This window comes from Agelaius tricolor, unplaced genomic scaffold, assembly GCF_023055355.1.
Source record: "Agelaius tricolor isolate 1412-34295 unplaced genomic scaffold, bAgeTri1.0.p SCAF_46, whole genome shotgun sequence".
NCBI lineage: Eukaryota > Metazoa > Chordata > Aves > Passeriformes > Icteridae > Agelaius > Agelaius tricolor.
Genome location: NW_027269306.1, coordinates 1,130,824 through 1,150,451, shown reverse-complemented (window position 1 = coordinate 1,150,451; position 19,628 = coordinate 1,130,824). Strand labels below are relative to the sequence as shown.

The 19,628-nt window shown below is 37.4% G+C and overlaps 1 protein-coding gene across 1 annotated transcript in view; it reads left to right on the top strand.

Annotated features, from left to right (window-relative positions):
• The window catches only part of SPON1 (spondin 1), a 187,713-nt gene that overhangs the window by 50,442 nt on the left and 117,643 nt on the right, over positions 1-19,628 (top strand). Inside the window, exons 4-6 of the mRNA XM_071455302.1 lie at positions 6,760-6,833; positions 7,535-7,657; positions 12,548-12,696. Coding sequence (XP_071311403.1) covers positions 6,760-6,833; positions 7,535-7,657; positions 12,548-12,696 — 346 coding nt within the window. The remainder of the gene's footprint in view (positions 1-6,759; positions 6,834-7,534; positions 7,658-12,547; positions 12,697-19,628) is intronic.

The window sequence follows — 19,628 nt, the reverse complement described above, 5'->3', positions numbered from 1 at the left end:
ACCCAGCGCCTGCTGGCATGATGTGGCTGAATGCTCAGTAGGCTGAGCAGCCCCAGCTGTCAGAGAGAGCTCAGAACAGCCCAGGTAGAGGAGATCAGGCATTAATTCTTGACAGATGAGATCTGTGTCTGGGCTGCACTAAAGAACTGACAAGCCTCTTCTGATGGCTCCAGCTCCACTCAACCTCGAGTGCTAAAGACATTGCATCAAAAACTTCCTCAGGGAAATACATTCATAACAGTAAGGTCTCTTTTAAGAAGCAGGATTAAGCATTTTAATATTAAGTTGTCTTTGTTTCAGTGGGTGTTAATTTGTTCCATTAATTGTGGAGTTCACCTTCAGGCTCCTGTTAATTCAAATGAAGTGATGATTTTTTTTCAGATTTGAAAACATCAAATACTTTATTCCAATCTAGATTCCCGCTACTGACTATCCACTGATCAGTATTTGATGAATGGATGGGCTTTGTTAGGATATTGCTTTTGACAAATAAATTTTTTTCTGTGCAAGCAAATAATTTACTCATTTAAACATAATTTCAATATATTCCTAGTTGACAGCTTTTAAAAAAATAGTAGGAGAATGACAGCTCTTATTTTTTGTTTTATCTTCAAGTTCTTTTACTTCATGCTTTATAAATATTAAAAATTTAGAATAATTTTTTCTAAAGTTTTGGAATTTTTTTTCTGGCTTCATTAACCGGTCAGTCATGGTCAAGCTTAAATTTTGCTTTTGGGATTTTTAAAAAATATATTAAAAAAGTGATTGTTCTTTTTTTACTGCCCCAGCCTGGTGCAGGAGAAGGTGATTCAAGTGGGGAGGAGAATGTGAGTGGATTATAGAGATTAAAAGCAGTGCTGTAAAAGGGAAAAAATGCTTTTGCTCTGTCTCAGCTGGCCTCATGGGCTGTGCAATCATGGCAAAATAACAACAAAAATAATAATAATAATAATAATAATTATTATTATTATTATTAGATAAGCAGTGACCTCAAGTGAGGTAGGGAACCTGGGGACAGGTGAAGGAACAGATGTGAGGGTTTGAGATGTGGCCTTTTCCTGTATGGTTGGATTTCTTCCCCACCCTGCTATATCAGGTGAAACAGGCTGGCAAAAGGGGCATGGTCTGAACACCCAAAGAAATGAAGTATTTCAGTTCCCTGTGCAAGTGAGTGAGTGTTATAAAGGTTGCAGAGACCTTAGGCAGAAATAAATTGCAGCTTGTTAAGTGGTTTTTATTCTGCTTTATTTTTCCTTTTGTTTTTAGGATTTGTTAGTTAGCACACAGGTGCTTTGCATTGGTTAGCTGAGTTTTCAGGTAATAGGACTTTGGGCTTACTAGCTTGAAAAAAATCCTATAGTCCCACCTTTGGTAGATTGTTTCCATCTTCAATACAAAAGCACTACTTAGAATAACAAGATAAATCCATCCTCCAAACACTCAATCCTATCCAGTCTGCTCTAATTACATCCTGTAATGCTTAGCTCTGAAATTCATAGAGATTGCTGCAAAAAGTGGGGACTATCAAAATCCCTGGTGAAGATATAGCCCATGAACAGCAATGGGCTTTAGGTGATGTTGCTTTTTTGTTTTAGTTTCTTTTTCCTTTTTATTTTTGCAAGTAGCAGGTGTAGCGTTCCTGTCAGAAATTACTGTGTCTTTACAACTTCTTATCCCAAAGATTTTCATTTAATATTTATGTCCTGTGGCCATTCAAGCAAAGAACAGAGAGATTTTCTGAGGGAAAATATAAGACAGCAGCATGTGCAGCTGTGGTTTCGCCCAGAGCTTTTTGCTGTGTTACATTCACATACTGAATATGATGGCCAAATTAGTCCTGAAGCTCCTGTCTGGGTGTGTGGTGGCAGCCCTGAGTGGGACATGAAGACACCAAAAGGATTTGGGAGCAAGAGGAAATTTGTAAGAAAACCTTTAGAGTCCTTTGCTCTTGGCTGAGATGCTTCTCTGAGTTGTATTTTCTGACAGTACGTGCTTAAAGTTGAAAAAGTAAAGCTGGAGAAGGATACTCTGGTGTGTATTTATGTAGTGAAATTTTGAGAAGTGATCATGTTTGATTGTTTTGCATGGGGCTAATCTAGTGGAGAAAAGATCCTCATCCTGTGCAGGGATGTAAATGTGGAATTATGGCAACACTGGTGAACTTCATGTTAATTTTACTGTGTTTTATCCAACATCAAGTATCAAGTTTGGGTGGTTTATTTAAACTGTGTTAACAACACACTTAAAAACAAATTAATGAACAAACCCCACAAAATGACAACAGAAATTGCATCTTTTGTTTTAGCTTCTATGTTATGCCTTAAATACGAAACATTTTGCTGCAAATTTTTAGAATATTGTCCCTTGTCAGTGATGGCAGCTGACAGATTCTGGTGGAGATGGAGCCTGTCTTGGCTAAGCCAGCACACTTTCCTAAGTGAAAATTGTTTTGAAGAATGTGATTGTCAAATATACTGTCAGTGTAAAACTTGCTGGACATCTATTGGCTAAAGGGTTGTACAGGCTTTCAGAGGAATTTGAATTTCTTTTTAATAAAAGTCTCCTAAATATTAGAAAAAGAAGTAAATATTGTTGACAAACTTCTGGGTGTTTGTGCTTTCCCTGACCTTGTAAGTGCTTGTCAGAAACACAGGGCTGGCTTTTTTTATTTTTAAGACATAGAAGAAAATAAAATCAGAACATCATAAATAATGCATTAGAATGACACAACCCAGTAGCATCAACAAAATTCTAGCAGATGTAAATTCATGGTTTTCACATCACTTTCTAGTGTTCAAGTAAATGGTATATTTAGAAAGTCTTTCTCTCCAAAAATAACCAACAAACCCAAAAAGGAAAACAAACTTAACATCCTGTTAATTGTTCTTAGTAGCTTTCTGGGTGGGAAACAACTTATGCTGTAATTAAATCAGTGAGGCATGGAATACTTAAAGAAAATAATTTTGATTGCTAGAAGAGTACGTCAAGGTTAACTCATAGGTAATATAGAGCAGGAAAATTGTCTTATCTGCAGCTCAGTAAATTATTACTATTTCTCAACATCCAAGTGAAACTTGGAGTATCCTCACCAGCTCTGACAAAACCTTTTTATTCAAATGTAACTCTAATATTGTACTTAATGGTTTTGATGTAAGCTTAAAAAATGTCATAGGAACAATTCTTACAAATCCTCTTCCTTACTTCTTTTGTCATATCACTACACCCACAGAGGTAATTTAAAATAAGAGTATTTCTTTTCATGCTAGGATTTGAAAAAGGGAGTGAGGAAAACAATCTAAAGCTGTTTCTATGGAAAAAGGAAGGGAAGGGAAGGAAAGGACCCCAAACTGACTGTTTCTGGTATGAACTGGAGCATTCCCAAGGCTGGCCTGAATTTTTATGGTTTATGACATTTCCTGTTTCTTAATATCCCAAATGCAATTTCTGTGTCTTTGGCAGAGCTTTTCCCAGCAGGATGGCACAATTGATGTGGAGCTGAGCTGCAGAGCGAATTTCTTATCCCATGGAAATCTTTCAAGGCAGTTTTTTCCCACTGCCCTCTCATGTTGTCTGACCAAACCGAGCCAGGACAGGGACATTCCAAAGCGGCATTGCCAAAGCAAACATTACAGAAGTAACCAGATATTCTTTCCTTTTCATGTGAGAACTGAAACACAGAAATAATGACACTTTTTGGACAGTTCATTTGGTTGGTTTTCTTCAGTAAAGCAGGTGCTGTCAGGTGTAGAAATGTCTGTACCTGGCAGTTTTGCTCCTTAGTTTAGAGATGGAAAAGCTTTAGGGCAAATCCAGAAGCCTTGTCTTGAAGAAAATGGGAAACAAACAAGGTTTTTTGAGACAAATTTATTTCCTTTTGCCTTTATCCATCATTTTCTGATAGTCAGAGAGAAAAAAGCCAACAAGAAAAACAAGAAATTGAAGATCCACTTATATATATTAATATGAGAGGGAAAGCAATTGGATTGCTTCTTTCCCACGAAGTTCAGACTGCACTGGACATTTGAAGTGATGGGAAGGATTTATGTAAATTAAACAGATTAATACGTTGTGTAAATTCTTAAAAGCTTTCTTGCCTCTCTCTAGAAGCTCACCATTCCATTTTTTAGCTGTTTTTGTAAGCCTTGAAGCCAAAGGAAAGAATCCTTAGTCTAAAGATCAGAACTTTTATGGAATAGTAAAAATTATGTTTAAAAAAAAAGGGAAAAAAAGTGGTTATAAAAGCTAGCAAATACACTGAGCAGATGTTTTGGTCTGTGTTCAGTCTAGAAGCTGATTATTAAAACAGTTAATATTTTAAAATTATTTATAATTGAGTATTTGTAGAGTTCTGTGCCTGCTTTTGATATTTATGCAGCCATATAATGTGCCCATCCTGGTGCCTTTGGAATCAGTCCAAAACCTCCCATTTAAATTATTGGCTCACCATATAGTTTCAAATACAGCTGAAGAGACAATGGTTTAGAAAGCTGTGAAGCTTTTGTTATTAGAAAAGGAACTGTTCCCTTGTCATTTTACAGTGACAAGCTAACTGCAGCAAAAAGAATAATACAAGTACACTTCAGGCTTCAAACAATCTTTCTCTATTTTCTCTTTTTTTTTCTAAAATAACTGCTTCTCAAATACCCATAATACCTTTGTTACCTGCAGAATTGAGATCTTTATCAAACAGCTGATTTCGTGTGTGATGGTGTTCACAGGGGTTCTTGGATGAGGGAAGAGATGAGGATGTTGACTCCATATTTCAGAAGGCTTGATTTAATATTTTATCATATATATTACATTACAACTATACTAAAAGAATAGAAGGAAGGGTTTCATCAGAAGGCTAGCTAAGAATAGAAAACAATGATAACAAAGGTTTTGTGGCTCAGGCTCTGTGTCCAAGCCAGCTGGGCTGTGACTGGCCATTAATTAGAAACAACCACATGAGACCAATCCCAGATGCACCTGTTGCACTCCACAGCAGCAGATAACCATTGTTTGCATTTTGTTCCTGAGGCCTCTCAGGTTCTCAAGAGGAAAAATCCCAAGGAAAGGATTTTTCATGAAAGTTGTCTGTGACATTTGTATTTGTGTGGATTAAGATAATGGAATAATTTAGATTGGAAGGGACTTCTGGAAGTCATTTAGTCCATTCTCCTGCTTGAAGTAGGTGCTGAACATCAGTTTGCTTATTCCCTCTGTAGGTTGCCAAGACATGGATCTGATCAAGTTTTGAATATTTCCAGAGACAGATGTTGCACAAATTGTCTAGGCAGCCCATTCCAGGATTAAATCTCTGGGATTATCCTGATGGTGTAAGAGGTTTTCCTTGTATCTGCACAGCATTTCTTGTGTCCCCACTTTCTGTCTCCTTGCAGTGTAGCATCCAAAAAGTCTTTAAATTTGGCTTTGGCTTTCAGTTTGAAGACTGGGAACGTTAAGGAGCATGCCACTGTCACAGGGTGCCCATTGGGCTCTTATTCTTCCTAGTAGTAGCTCTGGAAGTTGTGTTTGTTTCATTTTTCTCCCCCATTTATTTCTTCTAAGAAACCCTGAAAAAGGTTCTTTCAGATAGGATTAAGAGTTTTTTGCACCATTTCCAGGTTGATGCAGCTTTAAAAGGTTTGCAAAACCCAGTTTTTCTCCTGGGTGCTTTGTAAGGTGAAAAGAAGGATTCCTTCCTCTCCTAGACTGGCTTTGCATCTTGGCAAAGAAAGCACAACAAAACTGCCTTTATTTTTGATAATTTTATGGGTGGGATGTTGTCAAAGGAGGGTTACATGACTGCAGCAACACATCTAAGCACATACAGTCTCACTTTGCTTCTCACTTTTTCTCCTGTCATGAGTGAGGAGTAGGTCTAGAAAGATTAGGATAGTTATTTGACAAATACTGAAGGAAGACGAGAAATTGGCCCTTGCTGTTTAGAGTGTTTTGTACAAGTGATGGTACAAAATGTTGCTGGAAGAATGTGTACTTATGCTGGTAAACAAGGAAGAGTGCCAGCTCCCAGAGCAAGGCTCTCTGTCCATAGAATGGCTTTGAATTTAACCAAAATCTGGTTTTCTTATGGAAAGAATATAAAGCTTACATGTGAATTAAATTGATATAGTTAAAGATAGTCCAAGAAGGTAGTTAAAGTTTATTTGGCATTAAATATATCTAGCCCCCCTCAACTGAGGCTTAGTAATTTACATTTGGTTTGAACTATAAGCCTCAATAAAATACTCCAGATTTAATTAATTTTAAAGCAGCTTGTCTTTTGGAACCTGTGAATTGCTTTCAAAGACTTTACCTTATGCCAGCTTTTTTCCCTAACTTCTGTTTTACATGATATTTGCACTGAGTTGCTGTCATATATCAGAAGTACTTATCTCTTTAGAATGCCATGTAATTTCCTATGAGCAGCTGCTCACTATAGCTGTGCTATTTTTTGACTGAAATTGAATACAACTTCAGTATTTTAATATAAGATTTGATTAAAATATTGAATGCTCAGTTGTCTGTCATGCATTTCAAGAGCACAGGTCCTCACTGTATGCCTATGACCACTTCTTTAGAGGTAAATATATTTCAGGTTTCTGTAAAATGTGATGAACTTAAAATGCAAGTTGAAATGAAAATATCTTATCTATAATCCCATGTTGTATTGTCAGTACAGGAAGTATAACCATATCTTAGCAGTTATTTATGACTAATTTTCTTTTTTCTTTGAGAAATAAACATATTTCAAACTTTTTTTCCTCCCCTTTGTAGAGCCAGTATTGTGCAGAAGCGCATAATTTATTTTCAAGATGAGGGCTCTCTCACCAAAAAAATCTGTGAACAAGGTAAGGTAAAGTAAAATGTCTCTTTGACCTCCTCATGGTGTTTTGCATTTTTCTTTTAAGACATTGTCTCAAACTAAAATTCGGAGGTCTTGAACAATTTCATCCGGGCTGAGATTTGGGCTCTTCCATTCAGTTATGTTCATCCTTATCACATATACTCCAACTCATAAAATCCTCCTTGCCTCCCCTAAAGTGCTACTTGCAATTCTTTACCTGCTCTTTGTGTGATGCCCATTGGTTTCCAGGGCACTCTGTTACTGAATCCTGGGATATTTCATCCTTTCCTAAACCTAAATGTTGCGCCTGGTTATTGCATCCCACTGGAGAATTCATTTACTTTGTCTGTTCAGAAATTTCAAGCCCATTGTGTTTTGAGATCATCTGAGGTTTGTCCTTATCAGATAGAAAGCAGAAACAAACCCCCTTTGAATCTGAAGATAACTGAAATATTAATGCCTTCTAATTGCAAATTGTGGATTTAAACCACAATTGTAGATTTAAACCACATCCACTTATAAATATGGTACAGATATTTCAGGCTTGTCCTTTAGTCTAACAGCAAACTTAAACCTAAATTTAAAAATAACTAAACCCATGTTTAACTCAGATTTATTTCCTGGAGTATTTATTATGGCAGCTTCACTGTCCTCACTGGTTTGGAGTTGTAGCTATTTTCAATGGGTGCCTTGGTGCTTTTTCAGACTCAGCCTCGGAAGGTGTGACTGACAAACCCATTTTAGACTGTTGTGCCTGTGGTACTGCCAAGTACAGGCTGACTTTTTATGGAAACTGGTCAGAAAAAACACATCCCAAAGATTTTCCACGTGAGTATCCCTCTTTTGCTTGTACCACACAGGGACCCTGAGGAGGGTTGGAGCAGGTTGTGTGACATAGCATCACTTATTTACAGCTCAGCAGAGTAAATGATGACATGCATGGGATCCTGCTGGCACTCAGCATTGAAAATCAATGGGTCTTTCTGCACTGTACATTACCTGCACATTCTATTGATTTGCCTGACATTTTGAGCTAAGATGTGTGTGAGGTTGTATTTGCAAGATGTCTTTGTGGGGAGAAAGGTTCCTTTCTTTTTTTTTTTTTCTGATTGAAAGCTTAGAATGGCTTACCATGTAGAGGTAGGAAAGGAGATTTTAAGGAAAAGTCCACAAAGGACAGGCAACACACTAACATTTTGATTTTTCAGCCATGCCAATCTACCTAGTTTGTTTTGCTTCAAAGTATTTTGAATTATTTCAGTTAAATTTGATGAGTTTTGAATCTTGCTGCCCAAGGATATTAATTGTATATATAGATCTAAGAATACTCTGTCTTTTTCTCTGTTGGTTGAATACCCAGATAAAAAACACCTTCTGAACTTGGCCTCTCTGGATTTTTAAGTGTCTGAACTACAGAATCAGTATTTTTGTTGCAAGTTTGCTTTCTGCAGTTACCCAAGTATCTGTAAAAAGCTGAATTTACAAAATTGTGTATTATGCATTTGGTCTTTCATTACTGACTCCACAGCATGTCGGAAAAAAGGCCATGAAAGTAATTAAGACTATGAGTCTCATTTACAGGTCTTTAAACTCTGTTATGTTTTCTGTGGCTGATCTTTATTATAGAGGCTTTTTTATGTTGATTGAAAAAAATATTATTATTGTCACAGTGTCAGAATATCCTCATATAACTCAAATATGGTTTGTATCAGCTCAAATTTTAACAGCCTAAGCAATGTTGCCTGTGTTAGGTTTGAAGCACAGCATTGTTCAAATCCTATTGGTCAGCATAATATGGGGGAGATAAAACAAGCAAAGGCAATAATTGCAGGAATGCTCTTTCAGGCTACTGGAGGATTTAAATATCTGCTGAGTGTGAACTTTATGTGCACTATTTGCATGGATACAGCTGGTGGTTAGAAATAGGCCATGAGAAAAAGACTGAAAGCTAGGAAGCTACTGTGGCTTTTTTCTTTTTTTCCTTTTCCTTTTTTTCTCTTTCTTTCTTTCTCTCTTTCTCTTTCTTTCTCTCTTTCTCTTTCTTTCTCTCTTTCTCTCTTTCTCTTTTTTCCTCTTCCTCGTCCTCATCCTCTTCCTCCTTCCCTTTTTTTTTTCTTCCAAGTTGATGAACTCAAGAAAGGTATGGCTGCATGATGGAAAATAAGCAAGTTGCAATAATTTGCCTGCTATCTCTCCCCAGTTACAAAATGGTGAATTAAATCAATATTTTACCTAAACTGGAAAACTAAAAAAATAACCATTTGGTACTTACACGATTAATCACAGCAATAACAGCTAATAAGATTTTGCATTAAAATTTCTGAAAGTTGAAGGAAAGATCTGGTCCAAATATAGTGATGCTCAAAAAGGAAACCTAGTCATTGGCATTATTCTTAAAAATGTTGACCTTGTGCAGTAATTACAAGAAAATAAAATGGTATTCATTGTGGACTGTGGTAAATCACTAATTATTTGCAAGCTACCACATAAAAAATTTTGCTCTATTCTTGTACCACCAGTAAGGTTGGAATAGAAAGCAGATAATAAACTTTGTATTGCACTATTGCACATCTTTTCCTTATCTCCCAATTTGCTTTAAAAAACCCTAAAGAGCATGCACTTTGTGCAAAGCAAAGCATTTATTTTCTCTGGGTATCACCCATTTTTGACAACAGAAATCCATATCCTCATCATCATGATATGGCATGAGCACATCTATGAGATGTGTCACAGGATAAATTCTCATGTTGTGATGGCACCTTGATTTTCCTGTTAAAAAATGCACATTTAAGTGTATTGAGAAGCTACTCAAAACTACAAGAATGAAGTGAAATAACAGCACTGGAAAGCTGTTTTGAAAGCTTAGAATGCTGTCAGTGTTCTGCTTGCTGCCTTAAGACCTGGAGAGTGAAAACAGCTCTGGCCTTGTGCTGCTCAGATTGTGTCACACAGAGGAGTTTTTTGGTGGTGAGAGGAAAAAGCTTAGGAAATACCAAGTTTTCTCTTTGTTCTCGCAAGAAAAGGATGGGTTGAGGTGAGGAGTGAAACCTTTGCAGATGTAGCAGAGTTTGGTGAACAGTTTTGGGTGGGTTTGATAGGACTTTGAGCAGCTCATTGGGCAGGAGCTTTCTCTGCAGAGCCAGTGTCTTTGGGAAGGGCTGTTGGGTGGAACAGGCTGTGCCACGATTGCACAGGCAGCAGATGTTCCTGTCCTGGCCAGGACAGGGAGGGAGAGAAGCTTTGGAGCACAGGGAGCAATGCCTTCTCCTTCTGACTGAAGACTTCCAAGTGCTCAGGTTCCTCTTGTTGGTGACACATTTTTGTTCTGTAGGGACTATTCTCTTTCAAAAAGCTTTGGTGTTGTCAGCATTCAGGAACACATAATCACAGAGTAATTATATGCAGGTGCTTTTATTGAAGAGCTCTGGGTGTCAGGGGTACACAAACCCAAATCTGACCTTCTATGGTTTCGGGCCGAACGTGTTTTATATTCTATATTTATATAACTTACATATTAATTATTAAAATTATATTGTTCTGTTGTATACATTGATTTCATCCAAGCATGGATTTCTCATGATCCCCCTCAAACCCCTAACGTAGTTTCTCATAATTCTTTAAACAATAATTATATCTAATCCCATCTAACAATTATATCATTTATCATATACTAACTACACAGGTGCAGTTTCACACGATCTAGCAAACACAAGGCCTAACATTTCCCAGGGCCTACCTTTAACATTTTCCCAGGGCCTACTAAGCCTAACTTTCTTTCTAGCTCCACGAATTTTCTGTGATTTTAAAATCTTTTACTATCAGTGTCACTGGCTGTGATGCCTTAAGGAGCTGGAACAGAAGCTAGATGAAGTTCAGGGGAATAAAGTGGATATTTATTGGAGTGCCTTCAAAGGCCACACCTGGCAGTACCGGAGTCACAGCCATGGCTCTGCCTGGATGCTTCCAAGATGGAAGCAAAAGAGGGCTTGGTCACAAGATGTCACATTTTTATAAGTTTTAGTCCATTTCCATATTGGAGTTAATTGTCCAATCACAGCTCCAGCCCATGCAGTCCCATCCTTCTTGTTTTTCTCTCTCCAGCCCATGGTGTTTGTGCTTTTGGGCCTGAGATTGGGATCATTTGTCCTTGGTGCCCAGCTGGAGAAGGAATTGTTTTGTCTCCCTGCTCTGTGCACAGAACTCACCATCCCCTCATGTGAAGCCTCAGAATTACACACTAAAGCAGCACAGAATGTGAAAAATATAAAAAGCTAAACCCCGAGGCATCAGCTGTGTTTCAGAGTGAGCTGGTGGTGCCTTGTGGGACAGCCAGACCCAGAAGGAGAGGATGGAGTTCCCATCACTGGGGCTGAGGGACAGCATCTCCCTGGGCTTTGGCAGGTGCCACTGTAGATTTCAGAAACAATTGCTAGATCTTACATCAAGAAACCAGCTCCTGACATTGCAGTCTCTTCAGCTATGGAGGAGGGAAGGTTTAGTTTTATTTTTTTCCACGCAGATTACTGATTCATTTTAGTTGATTCAGAAAACATCAGGACTGCTACCTTCAGAGCTCTGTAAGTGTATTTGGTCCAAGTTTAGGACTAGGGAAGCTATGAAGGCTGTGTTTGCTGCTCTGCTAGGCCATCTCCCTCATCTATCTATTCTGCTTCCTACGTTTTTCTATCTTTTTTCCCCTGCTGTTGGTGTTCATTTTTTATTTCTAATCTATTTTCTACTCTCCCATGATTAGGTTCCTGCATCTGACTTCATACAATTCTCTGCACTGTCCTTTTCAATTTCATTGTTCCACCTCTCACATCTTAAATTTGCATTCCTTTTCTTTAGTTCGTTATTCATTTTTCATTCATTTATTCAGTTTGCAGCTGTTTTTACTGCTGCTCTCTACCTTTTGCATTGTGAAGAGAAACGATAAATATTGTCTCACTCCATCATTCTGACTCCCTCATCACCTACAGTCCTTGCCTTGTTACCAGACTGTCTGCTTATGTTAGCAGTTCATTTTCTCACCCTTTTCCTTTAAGCCCGTATATCTGCAGAAGGTTACTTGACACTTAAGTGAATTCATTTTGCATTTCCAGGACTGTGGGACTTCTGTGACTTCTTATTTCTGCTCAATTCTCTTTTCAATTCCATCATACTTCCCTAACATCTTTTTCTTTATACTTTTTTCTTTTTTTTTTTTTTTTTTTTGTTCAACAAGACAAGAAACAAGAATGGGAGTCCTTTAGCTTAGCTCTACAGCTCTTACATTATGAGAAATCTGAGCAAGAAAACTCAGTAAATATAGAAGTGAATACAGAAAAATTTACTTCTTCATTGCCTTCAGTAAAAAAAAAACTTGCTTTTCAAACTGAGGGTGACCACTGAAGTCTTCCCTTGCATGTTTCCTTCTCAAAAGTACTTGACATAGAAACTTAAAATTAAAGGTTGCTTAAACTTTCTGAAGGGAGGTCCTGGGTGAGAAAAAACTATTCTAAGCCTGTTTGTTTTGAGGGGCTGCTTTAAGCTCGATTTCTGTCAGTCACTGCCTTGTTCTCACTGCTCTGAAGATGTGTATTGGTGCAGTGAGAAGTGGCAGCATGCAAAAGCCTCATGAGTGGGGACTTCCAAGCTTTATTAGAAGTCAGGACTTACTGTTTGAGGCTGTCTCGAGGGTGGTTTGATTTATTTTGCTTTGTTTTTCCCCCCGAAAAGGACGCACCAACCACTGGTCTGCCATCATTGGCAGCTCCCACTCCAAGAACTACATCCTGTGGGAGTATGGGGGATATGCCAGCGAAGGGGTCAAGCAAGTGGCAGAGCTGGGGTCCCCAGTGAAGATGGAAGAAGAAATTCGACAGCAGGTAGGTGCATTTTGGTGCTTAATTAAAAAAAACCAAAAGGATCCTCCCTTGGCCTGTGAGCAATTTGTCATTGGGAATGTAATTTTGCTGAATAATTCTCAGTTCGGTGGAGAAGGAGTTCTGTGTGTCTTTCTTGATTCATTCTTACCCTGGCAAGGGTTTTTGTCTAGGAAAGGACAAGTAAGTTGGAGCATTCTGAACTTAGAAAATCTGTGTGCCATGTAGAGCAGAAATCAGAGGTGGCAAAGTGAAAATCACCTTTCCAGGCTTAATTGTGAAGACACTGTTTTGAAAGAAAACTTTGAAGACAGCAAGCAATATCCCTGCCTTAAAATAGTGAATGATTATTTATCATTTAGATTCACTTTGCAGAGTGCTACATTTTGCTTCTTGATGAATTGCCTCATTTTGTGTTATACAAATATCTAAAGTGCTGTGTTTCCCTGCTCACCATTATTTATGTGGCACAAGCATTCTTTCCATAATAATCCCTTTTACAAAGAAAATAATCTCTTCCCTAATGTTGAAAATGTGCATTTCTTCACTTTTTCTACATTTGTGTGTGGATCTTTCCTATATTTGACACTTCTGAGGATGAAGTCAGCAAAAATAAAAGCAGAGTTCAGGATGATATTGTGGATTAATCACTCTCCCTTTTGGTAACTGCTGCACGTTAAGAACACAGTATTTTGAGACCTCCAGGATAGGTTTTATACAGGGTTACACAGAGAGACACAAAAAAATTTCAATTACATTTATATAAACAGCATAAAACAACCTCAAAGAATGTTTTGAAAAAACTTGTATAGCAAAAGGCTTTGTGTGCTAAATTTAATTAGCTTTCTTGTGATTCTTAAGTGTATATAATCATGGTACAAGAACACCTGGTGTATTTGACAAGAAACTCCCAAAGCCAAGAAAAATAAAATAAAACCAGATTGTAACTTAATATATAAAAGGGATAGAAAAGGAATATGAAGGGGAAAAAACAATCTCAATGTGGGATGAAATGTGATCATGGATACATTGCCTCTTTAAACCATAATAAACCTTGGTATACCTGGAAATAGAAATAGGCCTTGCTTCTATGCAGAAAAGTGGCTGGATTTTATCCCAGCAATATAATATAAACCCAGATGGATTAAAATCGTAGCAGAGAGTTATATATACCACATGGAACTTATCATTTTTGCTGCTTACTTGGGAAATCAATATTTTCTTGTAGTAGGCCCATGTGGAATGAAGAAAATCAGCAATTTTTTTTTGAAGAAGAAGATAATTTCTGTTGCTGTCTTGGTGAATACTTTATAAACAGGGGTTTGGCATATCTGATTTGGGACTGTACAAAGATTGGGTCTTCTCCTGAAGCAGCAGGAGCCAGAGGAGGGTGTTGGGCGAGGAGCGAGCAGAGGTGCACTTGGGAAAAGTCAGGCTGAGGACTGGGAGAATGGCAGAGAATTTGATGGGAATATGGGAAAAAAAATGAAAATCATGCCTCTGCTTTGTGGCTTCTTTGTCATTGTGTGCCACATATTTGCAATGAGCGGATGTGTTTATTCACTGGATTTAAATCAGAGGAGACTGTGACTTTTATAGTGCATCTAATAGAGAAATGGCTACAGCTTCAGGGCTGCTGAGATTGAACACGGAATTAGTGAACCTCACAGTTAATTCCAACTTTGGGATGTCTGATTGGGCCAGCCCTGGTTCTCCTGAGTCAGTTTATCCAAGTAATCAGCTGGTATTCTGCCTGGATCTTACCTAGAACAGTGCAGCATGTCATCAAGTGCCATAACATTTTTGTTGAGTTTATTTGAGATTTTTTTTTCTTTTTAACATGTGCTTAAGCTGCACTAATTTTTTTGAGAGATTTTGAGGTAAAATTCTGCAACCAAATCAGCAGAGCAATGCCAGGAGCTAATCTGCTGACATTTAAGTCAGGCTGGTATTTTTCTCTTTTTAACTGTGCTTTGTCCCTTGCAATATGCCCACCTGCCTTGAAATTTGATAATGTTGTTTCCTTCCCCACATGTTGCAATCTACCTCAGGATCTCTTTGCTCCTTTTCCATTTCTTATTTTACCTTTCTTTCCACTCTCTGCTGTCCTACCAGCCTTCTGTTGATGGGGGGATGCAATTCATTAAATTAATCACTCTCCAAGCAGCTTTGATTTTGAAAACACAGGAAAGGCAGTTTTTGTTTAATTCTGCTGCCTGGACTCAGAGCTCACTCGCTGCAGTTGGTGCACTTCTTCCAGGTCCACACTTGGATTTGGGAATTTTCTGTGTGTCAGATGAGTTTTGTAGGCAGTTTCTTAGGTGAGCACATAGACATATTTTATGGGAATCAGAAAAACAGAAACTTCCACAAACACAAAAAGATTTGATCTGCAGCCTTAGAAGATGCTTACATTGATGTAAAAACACAACACACAGACATTAAGCAGAAAAATCATAAATGTTTCTATAGTTATAAGTAAGAATATGCCTTAAGTAAGTAGGAAACTGTTTTAGGTAAGATAGTAAAGAGTTTATAATGTAGGGGTGTGGTTATATAGAATAAACTAAGAGTTTAGAAATTATAATAAAAACTTCTATAAAGGCATGAGACAGAAACCCATTAGATAAAAATAGCCACAGGACAGCAGAACTAAGTAAAGGTAATAAGTTAGAAAAGCAAAATAAACCCTGTGACAACTGTCTATTAGTTAAAAAAGTTAGATATTGTCTTGTAACAAAGAAACTTATTACTACTCTTAAACTGTGACCAATAGCTTACTCCTTTAAAAATCTCACAACTTCTAAAACTAATGTTATCTAAAAAATAAATCATTCTTAACCCAAAAATAGTCCCATCCCCTCATTTCTAACAATGATAATGTTTATGTAACCAGCATCTCTCACTGACATTTCCTGAGGTTTTATTAAAGGAAAAAAATCTAATTATTTTTGGGTTTTATTACCAAAAATCTACAGTGTATAAAACAAACAAACAAACAAAAGGTCTTTCTTTCTTTCAAGGAGCTTTGTTAAGAAGTGTCTTAATAATTATGAGTCATTAAATGGAAGATCTTCAAGCATGAACATTTTGCATTCTGTATTTACCGGCTTTAGACAGGAAAATCTAATGACCCCATTCTGCTGTGGAAGAATACAGCACTGCCTTACAAAACAGGTCATAAAATGATAACGATTCAGCTGAAATACTGAAATTACTTTTAAAAAAATCAATCAGTCCAGATGAATCCAATGACAAATTTACTTTAATTTTTACTGTTCTTTCTTTTTTTAATTTAAAAAATCCAAATCAGGACTATTTTGTGAAGATAAATGTTTATATGGATTCATAGCAATTACATATTTTTTTCCATAGAAATTTTTTGCTGTTTCAAGTTTCACCTCCAATTCACACACACAATTTAAATGATCTTGTGTCTAAAAACTTTACAAGCATCTTCCTGGAAAACAGAACTTGTTGTTCTGAAAGGTCTGGAGGCACACTCAGCTTTCATCTGAGGATGCTGAAGACAATCTAAAAAGTCATCCCAAATGCAGAATGCTGCATCCTCAGCAGCTTTTCCTCCTGCCTGGCACCTGGGGCTGCTCTGCTTTGCAAAGAGCCTGTGTGGGGTTTTTGCATGGATGCTCCTGGGCACTGTAAATTTGCTCTGCAGTTTGTTTATCTGGGAGCACTTCAAGGAACTAATCAGCCTTTTTGTAAACTGCTCCTGGCAGCCTGGAAGGAAAGCCAGGGCACATCAGAGTTTTGCTAAAACAATCTGTCAAGTGGTTGATGTGTACAATGGGATAACTCGAGCGTTGGACTTCAGGGGTTATAAATGAACAAACAAAGGATGAAAAAAAGGAATTATGTGAGGGGGAGAATGTGCACTGACCTCACATCCCTCTGAGATGTATTCACACTTCCACTTTGTTTTGAGAAATTCTGGTTTCTCCTGAACCCTTTATTTGATGAACTGGCTCATAGGAAATGGATGCAGAATTTGAAATGGAAATTCTGCATTCAAATTGGGATTGCTCTGTTTAAACACATGAACAAACAAACAAGATGGTTAAAGCATAAATCAGAAGGAATAAAGTGTAATTCTAAATCTCATGTACTAGGCTGATGAAAAAGGACTAAAATAGAAACATTATTTTAAACATCTCACCTTAAGAGAAATAATTTGGTTTTGCCTAATTATTTCTGAATAAATATTCAGTCATTTTGCCATCAATTCTTTTTTAAACCAAGATAAGTAATATTCTACAGCTTGCATCTTTCTCCAGAAAATGCAGTGTGCACTCTCTGCTCCCTGTGGAGCCACAGGTGACATTCTTGCAGGTTTGGTTTAATGCCCTCTGAAACGTCAGTCAGTGGGATGACTTTTTAGATTGTCTTCAGCATCCTCAGATGAAAGCTGAGTGTGCCTCCAGACCTTTCAGAACAACAAGTTCTGTTTTCCAGGAAGATGCTTGTAAAGTTTTTAGACACAGGATCATTTAAATTGTGTGTGTGAATTGGAGGTGAAACCTGAAACAGCAAAAAATTTCTATGGAAAAAAATATGTAATTGCTATGAATCCATATAAACATTTATCTTCACAAAATAGTCCTGATTTGGATTTTTTAAATTAAAAAAAGAAAGAACAGTAAAAATTAAAGTAAATTTGTCATTGGATTCATCTGGACTGATTGATTTTTTTAAAAGTAATTTCAGTATTTCAGCTGAATCGTTATCATTTTATGACCTGTTTTGTAAGGCAGTGCTGTATTCTTCCACAGCAGAATGGGGTCATTAGATTTTCCTGTCTGAAGCTGGTAAATCACCTGAATTACAAAGAGGAACCTGCAGGATATTGATCACTTTTTTTATTATAGCACTGGGCAAATTATTGTGTTTACTGAAACAAGCTCAAAAGTTTGCTTTTTGAATCAGCTGTTATTGTGTGCTTAGGGAGGGTAAAATCTGTCAGCCTGGAAGGTTCAACTCAGGTGATTTGTGCTTGACAGAAGAGCTGAAAATTCCCCCTGAACCCTTCACCTAAGAGACCAGGAAACACCTGACAATCCCTGGGAATTATTCTGGGAATTGCACTGGCAAAACTGATTTTGTTGAAATAGTTCAGTCTGTGTTTTGTTGAAAGGAACTAAAAAATTAGTGACAACATGGGTGGCTTGGCCTTCCTTGGAGGAGGGCACTGAGAGGAGTGAAGGGAATTAGATTATTTTGCCATGACCTGAAGCTGATATTCCAGCTGCTGTAGAAGGAATTGGCCACCTGGATGTTTCACCTTTGCCTACCCAAACCTTCAGTGCATGGCATCAACATCCCCACAGAGCCCCTTTCTCCTCAGTCCTCAGGGAGGGCATTTTTGTTCCCATCCAGGTTTCAGAGGCCTCTCCCTGTGGAAAAGACAGGAAAATGATTGTGGCCATAAAGGCTGCTATGAAAAGCACAGCTGCTGCTCCTCCAGAAGCCCTTCAGGTTTCTATGTAAAGCCCACAGAAATTCAGTGCTTTTGGACTTGGTGTGCAGGGAAGTAGCAGGACTCCATCCCAGCATGCTTTCCACTTTAGTTACAGCCTGACAGCATGGTTTTAATGGGGTATTTATTCTAATTCTGGACAGATCAAGCTGCTCGGTCGTAAATTGGCTTCTAGGCTTCTGTTTGCTCAGTCAGACTCCTCTGCACTCTGTGCATACACCTCTGCTGTGAATTATGGCCCTTTTTAATGCCTTTTGAAAAGGCTAGATGCTAGATTTATCATGCTTTCCTTTTGGGAGATGTACCTTATATAATGATTCAAAATCTCTGGCATTTTGGTAATTAGAAATTTTGAAACCGTTGTATACCATGCTAAATTTCATAAAGTATTTCTGCCAGAAAGAAATAGTTGTCTACTTATGTCATAAAGAGAAGCTTTATGTGCCAACAAATAACTCATACAACAGGGCTCAGAACACCTCTTCCAGCGGGGCTTCCATCTTAAAATAAACTTCTGTTGGAAACTGTAATTAGAATGCTTCAGTTGGTGTTGTTTTCTTTAAAAAAAACAACAAAAAATGTTAATTCCAGCTCCATTCTTTTTTAGTATCTCATGATTATAAAGATGCACTTCCCTAATAAGAAATGAACTGATGCTGCATTCTGTGCCACAAAACACGTTTTGCTAGTCTAAAAACCCTTGAAGATAATGACTCTTTCACAAAATTAGGTTCTGACAAACCATTTTTAAGTGGTGTATTATTTTCTGGGCCAAAACATGAAAGATTCAACCAGCTCAGCCAATAAAAACTGAATAGAAAAATTGGAGTCCTCTGAATAGATCATTGTGCTGTGGATAAACTCTCAGTGATTAGGGCACAGTCCTTGTGCCACAGTTGCTCCATGTGTGGTTCCTCTGTCTGTAGGGTTTTGAGAGCTGGCAGATGTTGAACATATTTTGTACAAAATATTTTGTACAAAATGTCTTTTTTATTATTGTGGTCCTCTCCCTCATTTGGAACAACAGGCAGAATATAATTTTGAAGTTTTATTTAGCCTTTGGTCAAAACTTTAGCAAAATAGTATTTATTTAATAATAATAATTAATAATGTAAATGCCTTTTTTTCTTCATTTCTAATTATTTTTTTCTTCATTTCTAATTTTCATTCATTCATTTCTAATTTTTCTTCATTTCTAGTTAATAATGCCTTTTTTTCTTTATTTCTTCCTGCTTTCCCTTATCCCTTGTCAGCTTAAGGCTTTCTTTCTGATAATAAACAGGGAAAGATAATATTTGGAAAACAAAACCTTTTTTTTTTTTGCTTTAATTTTTTGTGCTTTTAACAACCATTGCTATTTGATTAATCAATAAGGCATCATAAGTTTTGATTTTTAAAACTCCACCTTGTGAGCTCTCATCTTTCTGTGCTTTTAACAACCATT